The 21,422-nt window shown below is 38.3% G+C and overlaps 1 protein-coding gene across 1 annotated transcript in view; it reads left to right on the top strand.

Moving 5' to 3' along the window:
- Positions 1 to 21,422, top strand: part of UGGT2 (UDP-glucose glycoprotein glucosyltransferase 2) — a 68,077-nt gene that overhangs the window by 20,061 nt on the left and 26,594 nt on the right. Inside the window, exons 10-22 of the mRNA XM_081947290.1 lie at positions 880 to 940; positions 3,279 to 3,370; positions 3,731 to 3,881; positions 5,620 to 5,739; positions 6,910 to 6,995; positions 9,224 to 9,359; positions 12,632 to 12,763; positions 13,998 to 14,159; positions 16,048 to 16,171; positions 16,269 to 16,367; positions 18,184 to 18,278; positions 19,008 to 19,214; positions 20,269 to 20,400. Coding sequence (XP_081803416.1) covers positions 880 to 940; positions 3,279 to 3,370; positions 3,731 to 3,881; positions 5,620 to 5,739; positions 6,910 to 6,995; positions 9,224 to 9,359; positions 12,632 to 12,763; positions 13,998 to 14,159; positions 16,048 to 16,171; positions 16,269 to 16,367; positions 18,184 to 18,278; positions 19,008 to 19,214; positions 20,269 to 20,400 — 1,597 coding nt within the window. The remainder of the gene's footprint in view (positions 1 to 879; positions 941 to 3,278; positions 3,371 to 3,730; positions 3,882 to 5,619; positions 5,740 to 6,909; positions 6,996 to 9,223; positions 9,360 to 12,631; positions 12,764 to 13,997; positions 14,160 to 16,047; positions 16,172 to 16,268; positions 16,368 to 18,183; positions 18,279 to 19,007; positions 19,215 to 20,268; positions 20,401 to 21,422) is intronic.

Below are 21,422 nucleotides of genomic sequence, written 5' to 3'. Positions count from 1 at the left end.
ATCATATATTAGATAAACAACCATCAAAAGGTCATGATGCTCTATATCCCTCTCCATTAATAAGAAACACATCATCTCCGTAAACTACCTAGCAGTACTACTATTTATGAGTGGCAGTAGATTGCGTTTTCTCTAGAAAAAATAAATGTTTTTCCCTCCAATTGATTGGAGAGGAGGAAAATATCCCAATACAGAGCATGTGGGTCCATGAAGATAATTATTAATGTAGTACTTATTCTATGCAGGGTTTTGAAATGATTTAATACAGTTGCTCATTATTACATATTCAGGTAGGTCAGAATGCAGTATTGTAGGCTACTTCCGCTGACTGCTGACTGCCAGCAGTTTGGTAGTTCGATTCTGACAGGTTCATGGTTGACTCAGGCTCCCATCCTTCCAAAGTCAGTAAAATGAGAACCCAGATTGTTGGGGGCAATATGATGACTCTGTAAACTGCTTAGAGAGAATTGTAAAGCACTATTGTATTGTTGTATTGTATTTTATTGTATTGTATTGCTGTACTGTTATTGCTATGCACTGTATATCAAATGAAGTTGCAAAATTTTAATCAACTGCCATTTATGCACAAGAATGTACAGTATGTGGGATTATTCTGGATAATCTAAAATGGTCTGATATAGTAGCAAATTGCCATTAAATGTAAGTAGGAACTTGATATTTCTACTCTCATATGGGCAATGTGTAGAGGAGGAAATGAGCACAGGAGCCCAAAGTGGAACAAGTTTCAGCTATGTAATTCTATAATCATGGTTTAGTGTTAACATCCACACTGAGCTGTGATGCACTTTATTGATGAATAAATATTTAAACGCAGAACAATTACTGTACTTATTAATTTTTTCACATTTCTTTCTCCAGATCCTTGACTAGAGTGCTAGTAAACCAGCAAATGAGAAAAGAAATAGAAGAAAACCAAAAGGTTTGTACTTGTTCTTTTTAAAATATGAAATGAAAGAATGTACTGTCTACTACTAGGAGATGAGAGTCAGTTTGGTGCAATGTTTTGGGCATCAGGATAGAAACTGGGAGATGGTAAATTCTAGTCCTAGAACTTAGCCTAGAATCAGCTAGGTAACTCTTTTGACCCAGTTCCCAAACACGACAAACCCTCTGTAGTTAAATCAATGATTCCTTTATTGGGAGTGCCAACAACCCAGCCAAAAGTTTCTCTCTCTCACACACAGCAGGGTAACAAGTCTGTCCAGCAGGGAGATGTCTGCCACACCTATTCATCTCTGCTCCCTGCCTTTTATCCCCAGAGCTAGGGTGGGACTTTGCTAGCAGCGGTGGAGCTTCCATCCCAAGGATAGGCCCATAGATTTTCACTGCTCTCCTCTCCTCTGCCTTCTGCGTATCCGAATTTATAATTCAATATATCTGAAGGGCCCTTGGTTTAGAAAAGCTTGCTTAGGAAATAAAATATATGGTCACCATTTTGGTTTTTCTCTGTCATTCATTCAAGAAGACATTTCGCTTTCTATCCTGGAAGCCTCATCAGTTGTATTGGATGCTATGGGAGATGGAAGGATAGTTATTGACAACTATTGTCCTTCCATCTCTCATAGCATCCAACACAACTGATGAAACTTCCAGGATAGGGAAGCGAACATCATTTTTTCCTCAAAAAACCCACCAAAAACAAAAAAACAAACAAACACCAGTCTAGTTGCCTTTTCAAAAATAAAAATCACTTTTGATACAACTATGATCTGGATGGCTGAGAATCTTCATAGACACTTATTTCCAAGCAACGTAACTATCAACAGAAGATCATAACCGTAGTGGAACTTGACTCGAGAGCAATATAACTTGATAACACAAAAAAGCTGATAGTGTGGAACTACTTAATCTGGATGGAATATAATGTAAAAGCCCAGCTACCATTTTCTAAATATGTATTGCAATTACTTATATCTTTCACAATAGAAATCATTTGCATGAAGCTTTTTAAAGAATTGAAATGGTCATAATTACTTATTTGTTACTATAACAAATATAGTTCTTCTGACTGAAGCATTTTTTTAAAAAAAAATCAGACCTGAGAATATTTCATAATATGCCATCAGACAAATTTGATTTGATATCAAATCAGAAAGTAAAGCAATATCATTTTGTCCAGGCTGGTCTTCCCATTGAGGAAGATGGAGTGACCTCCTTTAGACTGAATCATGGTGGGATGAAAAGGGGGCAGAATCAGCCTTTCTAAACTGCTATTCTCCCGGTTGTGGACTGCTTGTAAATGTTTGGAATTGTAGCCAAATACATCCAGAAGAGTCTAGGACAACTTGACACAGCCAACTCACCATGGCCAACTCACCATGGCCAACTCACCATGGCCAACTCACCATGGCCAACTTGCCGCGTGACAACTTGCCATGGCCAATTTGCTGCAGGACAGTTTCCTTTAAAACAAGAGTTACATTAATATTGAAGAAATAGTGGAATATAATAATTTAAGAAAGGATGCCAAAGGAAGGACAAAATGAAATGTGAATGACAAACATAATATTTTTAACATTATTTTAAAGAATTGAATTGAATTGTGGCACATTGGCTATGGTGAGTTGGCCACAGTGAGTTGGCCACACCAAATTGTCCCATTCCTCATCCAGAAGGCATTGGGTTGGAGAAGGCTGGGACAGATGAAACCAGGAATTGCAGCAAGAATTTGTAAAATCTTGGATTTAAGAAAGAGGAAGGAGCTGTCCTAATTTATTCAGATAATTAAGATACATTTCATGGCAAATATGGAACGTGAATTTTGTGGTCCATAATTTATCAAACCGGTTTTAAACATATCTGATGGAAACTGTGAATATGTATACTTATATTTATATTAGCTTTGTACAGTTCTTTTAATTGCATATTAACCTCCTCCAAACTGTACATATTTAACTATTTAACTTTTTTATTGTATTTTGTGATATTCTCTATGGACTGTACACCGCCCCGAGTCCCTTCTGGGAGAGGGGGCGGTCTAGAAGCACCAAAAATAAATAAATAAATAAATAAATAAATGTAATTATCATTCAATCTTCTAAAATCTCATTAAGGAATTTTTAGTATTAGATTTATTTTGCAGAAATCAAGAAGCTCTCTTTATCTTGAAAAATAAGTAGGATGTTAAAATTGATTCACTTCAAATGAATATAGCATTGCTATATGTATGTTGATATCCCAAACACTTGTTTACTCATTGGTTTGTTTTTTAAAAAATGGCTAGTTAACTCATGGCAAACTTTTCCTTTCTTTTCCAGCGCCTGCATGAATCTCTTGAACTTAAGCCTGGTGAAGCACATTTATTTTTAAATGGCCTTCCAATAGACTTGGATCTTCGTGATCCCTTTAGGTAAAATATTTTGCAGTTGGTTGCCATCCAGAATGCTCAGTTAGGTCTGTATTTAACTACTCCTTACTCCAAGACAAATGTTGATATTTTTTTCTGTAATGAGTAGTTCAGAATGGGAACCAACACATTGTTGGTGAATGCTGTTAACTAATTTATTACATCGCCTCCTTTAGTCTCTAAAACAGTAATTGTTCAAATCAGTACTGTAAGTGTAAGACGACATCCTCCCCGAAAATAAGACCAGGTGCCTTCTTTGGTGGGAAAAAAATGTAAGACAGTGTCTTATTTGGGGGGAAACACAGATATTATTCTTTGGATTATTTTGTACAGTGTTATATATAAATATAAATTTGTCTAAAGCATTTTAGAAACTCTGAAGATAGAAGGAAAAGCAATGCATGTTCTTCACTCCCTTGGAATTAAAGGAGATCTTCCGAGTAAATTCATGAGGTTAGCTTCCCAATCTCAGGATACCTCTTACGCATTAGACATCCGTCACTCAGCCATTGTAGTAAGTAATATTTTTGTGCATATGAATCTTTAAAGTGCCTCTAGGTTCTTGGTTTGAATTACAATAAATAAATGCCACGATGCCCTTTGGCAACAACCTTATTTTAATTTTGAAAATTTGGATTTGTTACAGAGCAATGCTAAGAAGCAAAATGGTGCTTTTCTGCTATTTCCACAGTCCTGGAGGCTTGTGCTGCTTAACAGAAATTGAGCAGAAAGTAACCTTTGTTTAGATATTTTTAAAAACCATTCTCTTCCTTCTGGTTAATTTTAGTAGGCAGTACCAATACTAGAATAGAATAGAATAGAATAGAACAGAACAGAACAGAACAGAATTGGCCAAGTGTGATTGGACACAGAAGGAATTTGTCTTTGGTGTGTATACTTAGTGTATATAAAGAAAAATAAAATAGAATACATTCATCAAGAATCATAAGATACAACACTTTGTGATAGTCATAGGTTACTAATAAGCAATCAAAGTATACAAGGAAATAAAACAATATAAAGTATAAAGATATAAGCAACATGGTTATAGTCATAAGGGGAAAGAGATAGGTACTAGGAAAGAGATAGTACTAGGAAGGAAGAGAAGAAGAATAGCAATACAATTTTAGTAGATAATTTGACAGTGTTGTGGGGATTAGTTGTTTAGCAGAATGATGGCATTCAGGAAAAAAAACTGTCCTTGTGTCTAGTTGTTTTGGTGTGCAGTGTCCTATAGCGTCGTTTTGAGGGTAGAAGTTTAGACAATTTATGTCCAGGATGTGAGGGGTCTGTAGATATTTTCTCAGCCCTTTTTTTTGACTCGTGCAGTATACAAGTCCTCGCTGGTAGTATATCAATTGGCCTAAGGAGAGACTCCTTTCTGGGATCATTTAGAAAAGACAAACATTTCTGGAAGCAAGGCTGATTGTACCCAGGCCTTAGTGCCCTGCTGGGGCTACCCTTTTTGGAAGTACCATTAAGGATTGATTTATGTCACCTGGGTGACACCTTTTTATTCTTTAAATGTTACTTTTTTGCTGAGAGGCGTTAAGGAGACACATTCCAATTGGTTTCACACATTTTACAAAGCCATTATTTCTTTAAATATCTTTATTGAATAGACTAATATAATTTTGGCTGGAGGTACACAACATGCCAAATTGTACATTACAGTTTATAAACAAATCCTGATATCTTAATACATACAGGACACCAGGCCAAAACAAATACACTTATTGGGTAGGTGTAAAAGCAGCCTAAGTATTATACCCACTAAAATTACTAGAATCTAGCTTGAAGTATTCTCATAAGGCAAGAAAGAAGTTAGACAAACAGACAGACAAAACATCTCTTGGTGGTGAAATGGGTTCTGGATGATTAGTAAAGCCAGTCTTTATAGGTATTTACTACTTAGTAACAGGTGCTCACCCATAAATGCTCATACAATTGTAGCCCAAATGATCCAGCTCTTTTTCCATTGTGTTGCAATCTCCAGAACTGTGGTCAGAAAGATGCTTTCAGCTTGTTTTTCCCTACATAGTCCCTTAAATATTTCCCCAATTCTAGCAATAGAATTAATTCCTTCACTGGCTTCCAGGTACATTGGTCAACAGCAAAGCCCATAATACGTTAAAACTACAACATGCTGAATACTAATTTATTAAAATGGACTTATGAGAACATTGTGTTTGACAAGGTTTAGTTTGATTGTAGCTTCACTAAATGCCCCATTACTCTTGTATTTTTTTTAGTGGGTCAATAACCTAGAAACGGATGCTATGTATCACAAGTGGCCTTCCAGTTTTCAGGAACTTCTCAAACCAGCATATGCAGGAATGATGCGACAGATTAGACGGAATTTATATAATATGGTAAGAGTGAAATATGCTCTGTGTGTGTGTGTGTGTGTGTGTGTGTGTGTGTGTGAGTGAGTGAATGCATTTGTGCATTCTTTTAAATATTTTTAGTAGGGATATATTATAATTACATCTTTAGTATGCAAAAAACACAGAAAGCCTTTCCTTCGCACATTTTGTTCAGCAATTCACTTACCTACGTAGTTATGAATGCACCACTGAACTGATTGCAAAGTATACCCAGCAGTGCATCTATGATAATACTTACAAAAGCACAGCCATACTTTGAGAGCATTTTCCTGTTGCATTTAGCATCGTTTCACCATGATTTACAGAATAAATAACGATCTGTGATAGACGTGTGAACTGTGTAGACGTGTGACCTTTGTCTTTACATTTGACTGGAATCTGTTTTTGACTTTGCATACTATAGATTTCCAAGGTCTCTCAGCAAATTTTTTTTTTTAGAGAACACAAGTCCAATTCTGTGGTACAATTCTTGTGTCAATTCTAATCAACTTTTATGACTATATTAAAACTTGTATCTTAGGTGGCATGGCATTTATTTAATTTAGTGTTATAAACTCACATTCAAGTACCATTTTTACTAAAAGTGATTCCACCAGCCCACATTTGAGAGAACCAGTGTGTGATAACAAGTCAAGTGTCCTTGGTTTGCTTTTCACGTTTAATTGAGTAAATTCAATTGTAAGGATTCATTTCAAGCTTTTAAAAATTCAGTTCAGGCCCAGTTTCTTTTGCATTTGTGTTGAATTGAGGGCAAACGTTGTGGTCTATAATATTAATAATATTTGAATCCATTTTTTCCTGAAGTGATAAATTTCAGGTGTGAACAACCAGGTTCAACCATGTGAAGTACAAACTAGCTACTTTATTGTTCAATGCCTTCATTGATTTCAAACCATTTATGTTTCTAAAGGTCCAAATTGCAGTTTTATTGGGCCGAAGACATACAACTAAGTAGACTGGTTGGCACAGAAGTGGCATAGTGGGTTCTAACTATCTGATTCTATTGAGTGCATGAACCAGGACAATCTACATCAACAGAAGTTTCCAGGTTATCCTTGAATGCTTGCTTGGGGCTTTCAGTGTATAGTAGTAGAAGAAATAAAAGGTACAAAGAGAGTATGAATCGTGGATGTATAAAAATTTCTTCTTTTGTAGGTCCTTTTTATTGACCCTCTCCAGGAAGAAGCAGCTGGTTTCCTTAAACTTATTGAGTTAATCTACACCCAGAAAGTACCTCTAAGGTAAATTAACACTAAACTTCTACCTGAGATTAAAATTGCAAAGGATTTTCTCTTCACTTTCTTCATTTTCAGAATTGTGGCAAAAAAAACACTATAGAATTAATGCAATGTTATTCTGCATAGTTTCCCTATATGAGTACTGATTAATATAAAGGGGAAGAGAGTGGGCAACATGTATCTATTGATATTCAATCCTCCATGATTCATTAATTGCAATTTCTCAACAAGTCAACAAAATAGAAAGGAGAGATTTTAATACATCGATTTGTTGATTTGTATTTATTCTGGGTAAATAATATATTTCCATAGATTTCAGTTAATTTTGTTGAATTAAATCTAAATCTAACCGCATTTAAATGGATACAAGAAAAGCATGTTCTTTATGAACTTTAATATCATAGCGTCAATGTAACTTATAACACTGTTCCACGATCAGTCTCCATTCATCCTTAGGTTAATCTAGTTCTACTCGCAAAATAGTTTTCTCCAAACTTGCAAGCTTCCTGGTATGGTAAGACTTAGTTGTGAAAGATTACCACGTCACGCTGCGCAGGAATTTGAAAGTTCAACATATCGATAGAATTAGTATAAAAAAAAGACTATTCTAGAGTAGTCTAGAACAGGGGTGTCAAACTCGTGTCCCGTATGTCCCGATACATTATGTGATGCTGCCATGACGATGCACGTTTGACACCCCTGGTGTAGAACCGTGATGGCGAACCTATGGCACGTGTGCCGAAAGCAGCACGCATAGCCATCTCTCCAGGCATGTGAGCAGTCGCCTGTTTCTCTTCCAGGTTCTGGTGCGCTGGCCAGCTGGTTTTCACATGTGCGGGAGCAGCGGAAAATGGAAGAGCACCGGGCGGCTGTTCTTCTGGTTTCTGGCACGCGCATCCACACCAGCTAGCTGGTCCTCGCCCATGCATGTGGGCCAGAAACCGGAAGACCAGGTGGCCAATATGCATGCACACAAAGAAACCGGAAGATCATCTTCCCTGCGTGTGCATGCGCACCAGGCGGCTACTCTTCCGTGCATGCTCCTGTTTCAGCAAAAAAGGTTCACCAACCCGGTCTAGACTCTAGAATATTTGTTCTACCATTGAAATATGAATGAAAATATATATATATATTTTCCCGTGGCTTAGTGGTTAAGACTCCTGCCTAAGATATATACAGCCTGGGTTCTAATCCCAGTAAGAGTATGGCTAGCTGATGAGAGCTAATTAGCTCGAAATAGATCTGTCCTAGTCTCCCTTTATTTATTTATCAGTACAATTACAACACAAATATAAAAAGGCAACAGTAAAAATAAAAATATGGTTTTCTGCCTGCATGGTCTTTGTGATAAGCCAAAGGACAGAAAGAAGGAGTAATGACCTTCCTCCCATATTTAGTCATACCAGGGGTTGTAACACAAATACATATATATAGGCAGGAGTCTTAGCCACTAAGCCACAGGCTCTCCTCCTTATCAGCTGAGCCAGGGAAATAGGGGGAGTAGTGAGCTCCCTCCCATATTTGGGCATACCAGGGGTTGTAACACACATACACACACACATACATACATACATACATACATACATGCATATATATGGCAGGTTATTAATCTTACAGTTTGACAGTTTTCTATAGATTTCTATAGGCATTGATTACACTAAAACTGACAAGTATTGAGGAATTTAAGGATGAATTTACACATCCTTAAAGCTGAATTATGATCAAAGCTATCCCAAATAGTTTACCTCCTGTAATTTTGGAAATCCAAACAAATCTCATCAGTCATTTGAACAAACTTTCATTTGCTATGGTTTCATTGACTTTACATGTCTGTGGAGATTCTCATCCAGATCCTGGTTGTCCCAAAGGTGTTTTTTCAAGAGGCAACTGGACTTTCAGGTTTTTCTTTGAAGACGTTTCGCTTCTCACCCAAGGAGCTTCTTCAGCTGAAGAAAAACCAGAAGGTCCAGTTGCCTCTTGAAAAAGCACCTTTGGGACATTGACTTTACATTTTATCAAAGGTAATTCTATTAAATTAGCATAAAATGTTAACTTGGTGTTCATTTTAATAAGATTTTTGAATCTTGTTGGAATATTATTACTTATCTTCCTTGATGAAGACCTAAGTGACATATTTTAACCTGTTTTTAGTATAGTTGTATTTAATCTGCTTTCAGCATAGTTGAATGTAGTTTTGCCATTCTCACAGTATTTCTCTTTTTCTCGAGCAGACTTGGCTTTGTTTTCATCTTAAATACTGATGAAGTGGTTGATGGAAATGAGGACGCAGGAGTTGCCCTGTGGAGAGCTTTTAACTTTATTGCAGAAGAACTGGATATCCCTCATGCTTTTGTCCTCTTACTTTATGTTAGTGTTTGTAAGAAGATTAAAATATTGCTTTATTTAAGGTTAGCCTTACTTTCTTTGAGATGCAAAATAGCCGTAGGATAGCATGGCTAAAAATTGGTGTGACTATGGGCAATTTGCAAATAATCAGGCACAGGCAGGAAGTGTCACATATTTAAGGTGTATAAAGAATACCTTAAAGGTAAAAAGCAAAGCAAATTTAAAACCACTGGGCATGAAATTATGACCTATCTTTCTGTATTCCATGTTAGAGCAAAATGTGAAACTTAATGAAGAGACAAATTAATCCTGGCAGAAGTGAATGGAATATCCATACTAGGCATTTTAGTTAAGTTCCTTAAAACTGCTAGCATTTAAATATCCTTTGTATAAACTCAAGTTGTAAGTTCCTTTTATAACAGGGGTGCCAAATTCAAGGCCTGTACACCGGATCTGGCCTGCGGGGTGCTTAAATCTGGCCTGCAGGGCCAGCCTGGAAATATCAAAGGACTGGCCCGCAGTGCCTCTGCAGGCCAAAATGGGCCATGTGGGGAGGGGGCATTTGTACAGCCCATGGTCAGCAGAGTGCTGCTCGAGGCGGAAAATGAGGTGCGGGTGTGTGTGTGTGCAGGTCTCCTCCCCCACGCTCTGTTTTAAGCAGCAAAGTGCTCCAGGAGGCCATCCAGGCAAAAAAGAGGGTGCGAGGGGCCGCACGTGACCCTCCATGTCCCATTTTGGCCAGCAGGGTGCTGCAGAAGGCATCTGTCCTGTCTCCCCCTGTACCCCCCACACCAGCCCACGGAGATCAGCAATGCTGATCTGGCCCTCAAAGAAATCCAGTTTGACACCCCTATTTTATAAGGTCCAGGCATGTGGCCCACCTAAATATTCAGGGAGAAATAAAGAAGGAAGGGAGTGGGATAGGCTGGATTTAATCTTTTTAAGATAATATAACATTTAAGAAGGGCTGTGAAGTTATAGGAAGAAGACATTCCATAAGCCTTCCACTGAATAATTGTAGAGTTCTGAAGGAATTTTCAAAAAAGGCAATTTAAGTCATTAAAAACGAGAATCTGATGAGATTTTTTAAAGACTTGAGATTGTCCACTAAAATTCGCTTGCAATAGATTCAGGGCCACAAAACAAAATACTATGTGTAATGCATTATTATATTTGCTATCGTATGATGTACGTACAGTAGTAATATTCACTGTATGAGATGGCTTAAATGGACATTGTTGGCTGTTCAGTCTATCAATCCTTTTTAACAGTAATTTCAAACAGCTGAATATTGACAGGATTGGAATCAAAATGAGAACAGTAGAAACCAACATTTGAAAATCATAGTGACCACTTGAGAAGCACAAGATTAAAAAAAAAACACCTTAAAAAGGAGATAACTCCTTCAAAGCAGAGCAACCTATATGAGATGTCATCTGGATGTGGAAAAATAGTAGGGAGGAGACAGAGTTAACCAGCGTAAGTGTTTTCTCTGGAGGAAGCTGACTAGGTACTATCCTAAATAAGATTCCTTTTCTAAGGAGGAATACAGATGTTACAATAACATTTGTTAGATATCCCATTGGTTAGTAATTGCTGGGTATGATTCCTTAAGATATGAGTTCAAGAGTTATAGGCTACTGCATTCCCAATCCAGAACACCAGTATGTTTATGATTTGTATTCTGCCTATGAGCTTCCTAAAAGCCTCTGGCACATCATTAAAATTAAATCTATCTACCTCCAAGGGATCTTTATCATCAAGTAATTCATTTAAATCTTCATAAATTATAAAAGGACTGTTTTGGGGGACATGGAATGCAGAACAAAACAGTAACCAAATGAATTTTAGAGAAACAGATGTTATTTGATTGAATAATAGGGTCCTAGAACAGGATGGGAATGGAAGATATTTGAAATTTTAAAAAAAAATCCTATTCATTTCAGATAAAATGGAAGCAAGGGACTAAAATATTAAATACGAGCTCCCTAATTTTAGACATCTTGAAGCCAGGAAGGATCCATTCTTTTCTAAGAAGACAATATACAAATATATAAAATTGTATGCCAGTAATAGAAATGCCTTCATTTCTACTTTAATCTGCAGTGCTTAATTTAGAACTGTTAAGATTGTACACCCACATTTTAACTTACACAGATTTTTGACTTACACAGATTTTCTCAAATGCTGTGAAAGTTTTAATATGGCTACATATCTAGAAATTTACTAATTATTTTGGCTCTTGTTGAATGCAAATGATTGATTGCCTAGGGTGCTTGACTCATTTCATGGTTGGTATGGAAGATAAGTAAGGGACGTGGTAGCTCAGTGGCTAAGACGCTGAGCTTGTCGATCAGAAAGGTCAGCAGTTCGGCGGTTCGAATCCCTAGTGCCGCATAATGGAGGGAGCTCCCGTTATTTGTCCTAGCTTCTGCCAATCTAGCAGTTCGAAAGCATGTAAAAATGCAAATAGAAATAGGAACCATCTTTGGTGGGAAGGTAACAGGGTTCCGTGCACCTTGGGCGTTTAGTCATGCTGGCCACATGACTACGGAGACGTCTTCGGACAGCTCTGGCTCTTCGGCTTTGAAACAGAGATGAGCACCGCCTCCTAGAGCCAGAAACGACTAGTACATATGTGTGAGGGGTATCTTTACCTATGGAAGATAAATACTAGTTTAATATGTGCATTATACTTTTCCTTTTCCTTAGAGAGTACAGAAATGAAGAGTGAGATTGCATTGAAGTATAGTTGGTTGAAGACATTACAGGTAGTCCTCCGTTTACAACAGTTCATTCAAAGTTACATAAGTCACTGAAACAAGTGACTTATGACCATTTTTTACACTTATGACCATCACAAAATTGAGATGCTTGGCAAGTGGTTCATCTTGGAGTGTCCCAGGGTCATGTGATCCACTTTTGCAACCTTCTAAGAAGCAAAATCAATGGGCAATCCAGATTCATTTAACAACCACATTGCTAACTTAATAAATGCAATGTTTCACTTAAACATGTGACAAGAAAAGTTGTAAAATGGGACAAACTCACTTAATAAATGTTTCCCTTAGCAACATAAATTTTGGGCTCAATTATGGTCGTAACTTGAAGACTACCTATGCTGTTGAAAACTGGCTGATAAGGATAAACCTGCGAATGGATGATAGGAGCTTTTTAAAACTGTTTATAGAATGAATAATAAAAATGGATTGTCATCTAATTATTATTAAATATTCTATTGTAACAGCATAATGGATAATATCATTTATCTTTCTTTTGCTTTCTTCAATTAGATGTATCGTCAAGTAGGGGAGGGAGAAATCCTTTCGGTGGACAACGTGAAGCGTATTCTTTATAGACAGTTTCCTCAAGCTGATATGGAAGAGATCCTGGGTCTTGACTCTGAATATGATGACAAGAGAAAGGTAGAAAGAGTTGAAAGTTGCAGAATGAAATGCAAAGAAACTAAAAGATTCATAGCCTGGTGCCTTCATAAGTGAAGACACAAGTCAATTAATTCTGTGTGTCTGGCACTGAATTTCTTTTGGGGGGTGCTGATAAACGAGGACGTTTGTTATTTCTTTGTCCCTGGATTCTTACTTCATAGCATCCATATAGCAAAGGATAATTTAGCTGGGAATGGTCACCATCATAAATATCTTCAATAAATTTTTAATAGCATCCTGATATCAGAGATCAGAAAATTACATGATTCTAATACTTCTTGGACTAAGCCATGTCGCTCTAAACAAAAGTTTGAATTCTAGTTGGCTGTTCTTTTTGTCATACGTTTTTTTGGGAAACAAATTCTCTTCTGGCAGTCCAGAGCTTGAAATGTAGCTCAGATTGGTAGTTAGACTGTTGGTTTGAGCGTTGAACTTGACAATTTGATTGCAAACATTTCATCACCATTTGAGGACGCATTGTCAGTGTGTTTTGAGTTGTGCTCTTCTGTCAGAACACAGGTCTTTAAATACGTTTTTTATGAGATGCAAATTAGTCTGAATGTTGTTTGTTCAGATATTTCTGAGTACCAGAATATCTGATTTCTGACGGTATGATTGGCTGGCTGTTGTTGCTGGGCTGTAGTTAAATCTGCCTGTGTGATGCAGATTAGGATTAGAGTTGTTTAACGTGTGCTTCTGGGCTGGTTTCAGCTTGTTTGATAGTTTGAGTGACTGGCTTTCTCTACCCACCCCCAAAATTGCTTTCTGGAAGGTTGTAAGGCAGTCTTCCTTCATCTGGTACCATTCTTATGCAAGTAGAAAAATAGGGACCACCTTTGGTGGGAAGGTAACAGCGTTCCATGTGCCTTCGGCATCTAGTCATGCCAGCCACATGACCGCAGAGACGTCTTCAGACAGCACTGCTCTTCGACTTTGAAACGGAGATGAGCACTGCCCCCTAGAGTCGGGAACGACTAGCACATATATGCGAGGGGAACCTTTACCCTTACCTTTACCTTTGTATCTGGAGGCTTCAGATTGGGGAATGTTGTTGAAAGGGAAAATAATTATAAAATAAATAATACAAATATTTTATTATTCCACTCTGCAGTTTATGGACGCTTTGAGTTTATTTATTTTTCTTTATATTAATCCCGCGTTCACACCCAGTCCGCTACCTTCTGTGTAACTGTGACATTCCCGATTTGTTTAGGCAGGAGCCATGTTTTATAAGAAGACTGGCCTGGGCCCATTGCCTCAAGCTCTCTTTAATGGCGTGCCTTTTAACAGAAAAGAGATGAATATTGCAGAGCTGGAGACTTCTCTGCTGAAGATCATAGATGCCACAGAAGCCTTTCAGCGGGCAGTGTCCACAGTATGTATATTTTTTTCCTTTAGGAGGCAGGAATGGCCAATGAAATAGGGGCTAATACAGTGTTTCTCAACCTTGGCAACTTCAAGATTTGTGGATTTCAACTCGGGTGGGCTTCAAAAATTTCAGCAACAGGTTTTCTGCCTGGTTGCTGGGTGGGCGTGGCCATGGTGGGCGTGGCCTAACCAGTCTCCTGCACCACGGCCGGGGGGGGGTGTTCACCTTCCCCAGGGCTGTTTTCAGCTTTCCTCGAGCCTCTGGGAGGGCAAAAATTGCCTCCCCCGGACTCCAGAAGTCCTCCGGAGGCTAGAAAAAGGCCCTTCGGGGTGGGATTGGAGGAGCTAACTAGGGGTGGGATTTGGAGGTTCTCTGAACCATCCATACCGTTAGATACAAGTTCTCCCAAACCCGGGCGAACCCGTAGCACCCCACCCCTACTTCAACTCCCAGAATGACTGGGGAATTCTGGGAGCTGAAGTCCACACATCTTCAAATGCCTAAGGTTGAGAAACACTGAGCTAATATATTGCTTCAGTTATATTTATATGATACATATTTCATAAAGACTTGGTTTGGAGTTAATGTTGCAAGCATCTAATTATTTTAATTTGTTGTCAAGATTTTGAAGGTTAATCTATACTGATTATTGATCGAGTGGTTAAGGCACCAGACTAGAAAGCAGGAGATTGTGAATTCAAGTCCTGCCATAGCCATGCAAGCCTGCTGGGTGACCCTGGGCCAGTCACTCTATCTTAGCCCAAATCACCTCACAGTGTTGTTGTTTGGGGAAAATAGGAGGAGGCAGGCTTGTCAGATGTGTTTTCCACCTTGAGTTCTTTATAAAAAAGTAATAAAGGTGGCATATAAATAGCCAAATAAATAAATAACACCTTACAATGTAATTATGTACTTGTTATATTTTAAAGCAATTGGAGCCATTGTGCTCTTTAGAAATGTGTAGAAATGATGTTTAAAATGTTCTATTTAAGAGGAGAAAGAGGAAAAGAGATATTTGGTTCTGTGCTTCATATTTAAGTTAGAAATGAAACCCATTTCTCTTGATTCACTAAGCTGTAGTTTTCTCCCTCATTTTTTGTTTAATACCTTGTAGCTGACTCTGATCACACTATACATTAAGCTATAAACTATGGTTTATCATTCAGAATAGTTTGTAAGTATTCAGTATTATAGTACTCAGTATTATCTCTTTCTGTTCTTGGAAGGTTAAAAAAAAGTGTCTTGAAATTTCCTTCTCTAAATGTTTGGGCTGGAAGAGAGAAGGTAACACTTAGTTATGGTACCAGAGGGCTTGGTAAAATCAAACTAAACTAAGATATCCATTCATTCAGCAGAGATTGCACACCCTGATCTAGGCGTGGGCTTCAAAAATTGCAGCAACAGGTTTGCTGTCCCGTTGCTGGGTGGGCGTGGGCGTGGTGGGCATGGCCTAGTCGGCCTCCTGCACCAGGGTGTGTGGGGGGGGTGTTTTTCACCCTCCCCAGGCTCCGGAGTCTTTTCTTGAGCATCTTGGAGAGCGAAAACAGCTTCTCCCACTCCAGAGGCTGGAAACAGGGCCGTTCTGGAATTCCGGAATTTCTGGTAGGCTCGCTATCCCCCCCTCCCCAAGCCTCTGTGTGGGCCCTGCACTTACCTGGCATAATGAACGGGCCATGGAGACTCTGGGGAGGGGAGGGGCTGGGTGGGAGGGGTGTGGCCAGCCAGGAGTGGCATTTGGGGGTTAGCCGAACTGGGCAGAAACCTAGCTACAGGATCGTCCGAACCCATGCGAATCCCCAACAGCCCACCTCTGCCCTGATCTCAAGTTAAGGGAAAGCTATGTATATTTCAAACTGTTAATGCTGTGTAAGTTAAACTGTTATTGTGATTACAGGGCTTGCTAAATGACCATAAAGATGCAGTTGATTTCATCATGGAGCAACAGAATGTAGTTTCGCACATAAATGATAGAATTCTTGGCGACGAAAAAAGATACTTGAATTTTGAATCCCCATCAGGTAAACTAAATGCTCTGTTTCCTCTCTCTTGTTCATTTGTGGAGAATTCACTTTGATATCATGCTTGATGTTATGTCACATCTTGAACTTTTTGCAGTTCCTATAGATGTGAATGACCACTCAGCGTTTTTCTTTTTGGACTCTCAAGATAAAACATTTGTTATTTCTGAAAACATGAATTATGTCACAAAGCAAGGTAAGCTTCATTACATTTAATCCTATTACTAATTCAGAGGTGGGTTCCTAGCGGTTTGGACCGGTTTGGCTGAGTAGGTAGTAACTAAGCCTGCCATGCCGCTGAACTGGTTCTATCGGTGGTGCCATCTTGTTTGGTTTTTTTGGTAGAAGGTGCTGCTCTTTGGACATGTCCATAGCAGTAGGGTCAGCCTTCTTTCATCTTTACTATAATTGATGCCACACCAAAATGCTGTCAAATTGTTCATTAGTGATGTGGTCAAGAAGGGAGATGCCAAATATCCAACGGAGCATTCGCATTTCCATGCCATGGAAATAGCTTTCGGTCCCTGTTGTTGCTGCCCAGCATTCAGTGCCATACAGTGCCACAGGGTGGATGATTGTCTTGTAAATCTTAGATTTAAGACAGGTTGGCATTCGTCTGTCATATAGCACACCAGTGAGTTCTTGCTAACGCATCTAAGCTGCATTCATGCTTGCTCGCATCTCGCCATTGATGTCGCTGTTGTCTTGGAGATGGGATCCCAGATACCAAAAAATATCCACCTTCTTTAGGTTTTCTCCATTGATTGGAAGCATTCCAGGGGTGGTAACAGTCTGTAAGTACTCATATAGCTGGTCCAGAATGCCAGAATTTAAATAGTTATAGGTACACTTTGATTTGCCTATGTAACACCTCGACTTTGAGAATTGCACTAGTGACCAATTAAGTTTCTGACTCTGGATTGTTCTAAAAGCCCTCCTAAAAGGCTCACGTTCTTGAAATCTATAAGAGAACCTGAATTTCTAAGTCCTCTCTTATAAAGAATGTTGCCTACAGGGCTTTTCAAGCAGAGAGAATCAAGGAGAGTTAAAGATCAATAAATACACTTGATGAAAAAGCACTGTCTAGGTCAAGATTCGGGTTAATGTCAGGGTTCCAATTAACACCCCCAATGAAAGAAGACTCAGAAGCTTGATATTCCTCAAAGTTCCATTTTATTAGAGATGTAATATTGCCACGTCTGGGAAAACCCGAATCTGAAAGTTTCCATGTTTTCCCCACCCAAACGAAAGTTCAAGTCCCTGCCCAGCACCCACATGTCCATCACATGGTCCACTCAAGCACCGTCCCAACTGGAGATGCCTCCCACTCACGCCATTCCAGGTGCAGGGCAAGAGGTCCTTGACTCTCTGAGAAAGGAATGTTATTTTGACTATATATCACCCATACTCCATATAGTCCCCATGCCCAGTTTCCCACAGCAATAAATGTGGCAGACCTGAAGGCCCACAGCAAAAGATGGCTTCCAGGCCTAGTAGTCTATTTATCTGGATGGCATTTCTAAGGAATCCTCAGCTTTCATAAAAATATATTTGTGTTAAACCTTGGATATATTACAACTTTAAAAAAACACTATAATGATTACTTTGTCAGTTGCTAATGGAATACAATCAAAGTAATTTTTTGTTTTGCTTATATTTTTGGAGATTGTGTGTTGGCAAGGGTACTCAATATGCCCCTGCAACTATGAAGCTAGAAAAGAATATGAGGACAAAGTCCTCAGCTACAAATTAAAAAAAAGCAGTTGCCTATCTTTGCAATTTAGCAAAAACCAGAATTCTATGCTTGAAATCCAAATACTACACAAAGCCATCTTCAAGGATTCATTTTTCAGTATTGTAAGATTATTGTGGATCAAATAGAAGTCTACCAACAATTCTTGATCAGCCTTCTGCCTATCATTAAAGTAATCTACACTTTATTCTGCTGATACCTTTTCTATTTTGATCGCCTATATTGAAGAGTAGAAATTCTTGCCTTTTTTTTTCTCCAGATGATGCTTTAGTCTACCCAGTAACCATGTGGATTGTGGCTGATTATGACAAATCAGATGGAAGGCAGTTGCTTTCTACTGCACTGAAACATGTGGTCAGTTCTTTACAGTTTCTTTTGCCTACATCGTTTTAAAAAAATTCTTGGGCCAATTTTGGAGAAGAAATACAAAGGGAAGATATGTGCCAGAACATGATCGCAGATAAAGACTCTGTCCTTCCCTCAAAATAAAATATTACAGAACAAAAAGAAACTTGTAAAAAATGTAATTACTGAATAAAATAGTTAACGTATGACAATAATTATGCATTTGTAATATCCAAAGAGAGAAATTTTGCCCATAGAAGCTTTGTGTTGAAGAAGCTAAAGAGAATTCTGTGTAATTGAAACAAAAAGGACAGGGGGTTGGTTTTGGGAATTCTGCATTATCATTACACATTTTCTTTAAAAGAAAATGTTAGAGCAAAAATTTATCTTATGATAGTGAAAGATATAAATTGTAGAAATAATAAGATTCCTACCCTGAGCTGTACATCTTAGTGTTGACCTTCAGAATATGGGATGGAATTTCTGCTGTTACTGTGTTTTTATTGCTGCAGGGAGCTATCTAGAACTCGAGAGGATAAGCAGGAGATAAACTCTTTGAAATAAGCACCAACTCACTGCATCTGGTTCTTACAAAGCAAAAATTGCTTTTTAAATTTGGCATGCTAGACTGTTTTCTTTCCTCGGCTTTTCTGAATCTCAAGAAAACGAATATTGCTCCAATGCTCTGGTTATAAAGTTTTTGGCACAGTATGTAACCAACCTGCCTTTATTTTTCAGAAAAGCAGCAGTCATATTCGGCTTGGGATTGTGAATAATCCTAGTTCGAAAATAACAGAAGACGGCACTATTATGGCAAGAGCAATCACGGCAGCATTTTTAACCCAGAAAAACGTTCATTTGAAAAACTTCCTCGGTCGGATTCTTAAGGAGGAGGCAGCAATGTCCCTTGCTGCAGGGATTAAAATTACAAAGTTTTTCCCCCCGGTTAGTACTTGCCCAATTGTGTACTTGGCTGAGTTTCAGCAGAGCATATATAACACTTAACAGTAATATTGTATAACTGGATATTGAAAAATTGATTTTAATATCACTCATTTTTTGAAAAGTATAACATTTCTATTTCTATCATAACTTTATGTACGAGAGTAGTCATGTTGTAACAACAGGATATTCTTTATATACAGGCAGATATTAATATATTTATGTTTGGTGGTAATTTATCAAATAATCACCCAATAGAGCTCTCTATATATATCACACACACACACACAGGTGTGTGTGTGTGTTTATGCACGCATGTACGTACTTATGTATTGTATTAAGGTGTTGGACTAAGGATGTGGGATATCTCGATTCAGGTTTATCCTTAGCCATAGATATTCATGTGGTTAATCTAGGCCAGTCATTGCCTCTCAATCCAACTCACCTGAGAGGAAGGAGTTGTTCCTGGGAGAAAGGCAGAATATAAATTTGGCAAATAAATAAATAGAGTATCATTTCAAGATACAGGGCTTTCTTTTGCATTGCCCCCAAATTATACCAATATACTCTAGGTCTAGGGTTTATTTTTGGCCCTCACTGCTGGCATTTATAAAAAGTGTAACACTTCATTTGTTTTCCAAACTTTTAATAGTTAATTGTTTCTGAAATGTTTTAAAATTTTCTTAGCCATGCTGAACATTTGGCAGAATAGAAATACAGAGGATAACTTACCATAAATAGAATAACTTGGGAGCAGGTGGTTGCAGTAGATTGGAAACAGAAACCAATATTTCTTTTCTGCTTTTCTGAATATCTAAAAAAGGGTACTCTTCAAAACAAATACCTTAAAAGTGCTTGGTTCTTAAATCTATGCATGCATTTTTATTTTAAAGAAAGAATTACTGCATAACAGATTCCAGAAGACTCTTAATTACTTTGAAGCATAGCATCAGTTGCAAAACTAGATTTAGGTATCTAAATTCTCAGTAGAGAAAAGTGTTAACCATGCTTGTGTAGTTTTCTAATTAGGGCTGCACTTTTATACTTTGTGTTCCAGGCCATGGATACGGATGCTCTTGAAAAGAAATATAATACAATGGGGGTTGATCTGATTCAGACTCATCAGATATTTTGTCAGGAAGTTCTTAAATTGCTTCCTGGAGAAATGGCTGTTATTAGTAATGGCAGGGTAAGTAAAGAATGGGGAGATGGGACTTTATTATTGGGTTGTTTTGTTTTGTTTTATTTACATGTATTTGAAGAGGGATATTGCCGTGCTCTGTTTAGTGAGAAAGAAGAAGGTAAATGTATTTCCAATTCAAAATTCTCCAAGCGTTCCAGGATGATACTTTCCGTCCTTTGAAAAAGAGCTTCCTCCTTTGATTAAGAGACACGATCCAGCATTTTTTCTCCCCTAGTCTTTCAGAACAGAAGGCTCACTCTTATACCCACTCCTTGTTTAGTCACCATGTTCCGTTCCACTGACCAGGTTGCTAAGTGAGACTGTGAAGATCATTCGCTGCCACCTCAGATAAAGTTCTCTCAGCTTGCTAGCATAACTGTCACTAAAGCATGAATGTATTTATTTATTTTTATTGATATATTTCGTTTGTCAAACATGTATGAGATAACAGGTATAAGTATAAACATGGACATGAACAGAGGAAATGGGGACAAATAAATGGGGACAATAGGACAGGGACGGTAGGCACGCTGGTGCGCTTATGCACGCCCCCTTACAGACCTCTTAGAAATGGGATGAGGTCCACGCTAGACAGTTTGAGGTTGAAGCTGTGAGGGTTTGAGGATGTAACAACAGAGTCAGGTAGTGCATTCCAGGCATTGATCACTCTGTTGCTGAAGTCGTACTTTCTGCAATTGAGTTTGGAGTGGTTTATCTTGAGTTTGTATCTATTGTGTGCTCATGTATTATTGAGGTTGAAGCTGAAGTAATCATTGACAGGTAAGATGTAGCAGACAATTTTGTGTACTACACTTAGGTCAGACCGTAAGCGGCGTAATTCTAGATTGTCCAAGGCCAAAATTTCAAGCCTGTTGGCCTAAAGTATTCTGTTGCGAGCAGAGGGGTGGAGTACTCTTCTCGTGAAATACCTCTGGACTCGCTCAATTGTATTAATGTCCGATATACAGTGTGGATTCCAGGCAGACAAGCTGTATTCGAGAATTGGTCTGGCAAAGGTTTTGTATGCC

Source organism: Natrix helvetica (genome assembly GCF_964273705.1).
Source record: "Natrix helvetica genome assembly, chromosome: 3".
In the NCBI taxonomy this organism is placed as follows: Eukaryota; Metazoa; Chordata; class Lepidosauria; order Squamata; family Natricidae; genus Natrix; species Natrix helvetica.
Note: the sequence above shows the minus strand (reverse complement) of the source record. Positions and strands in the feature narration are given on the sequence as shown.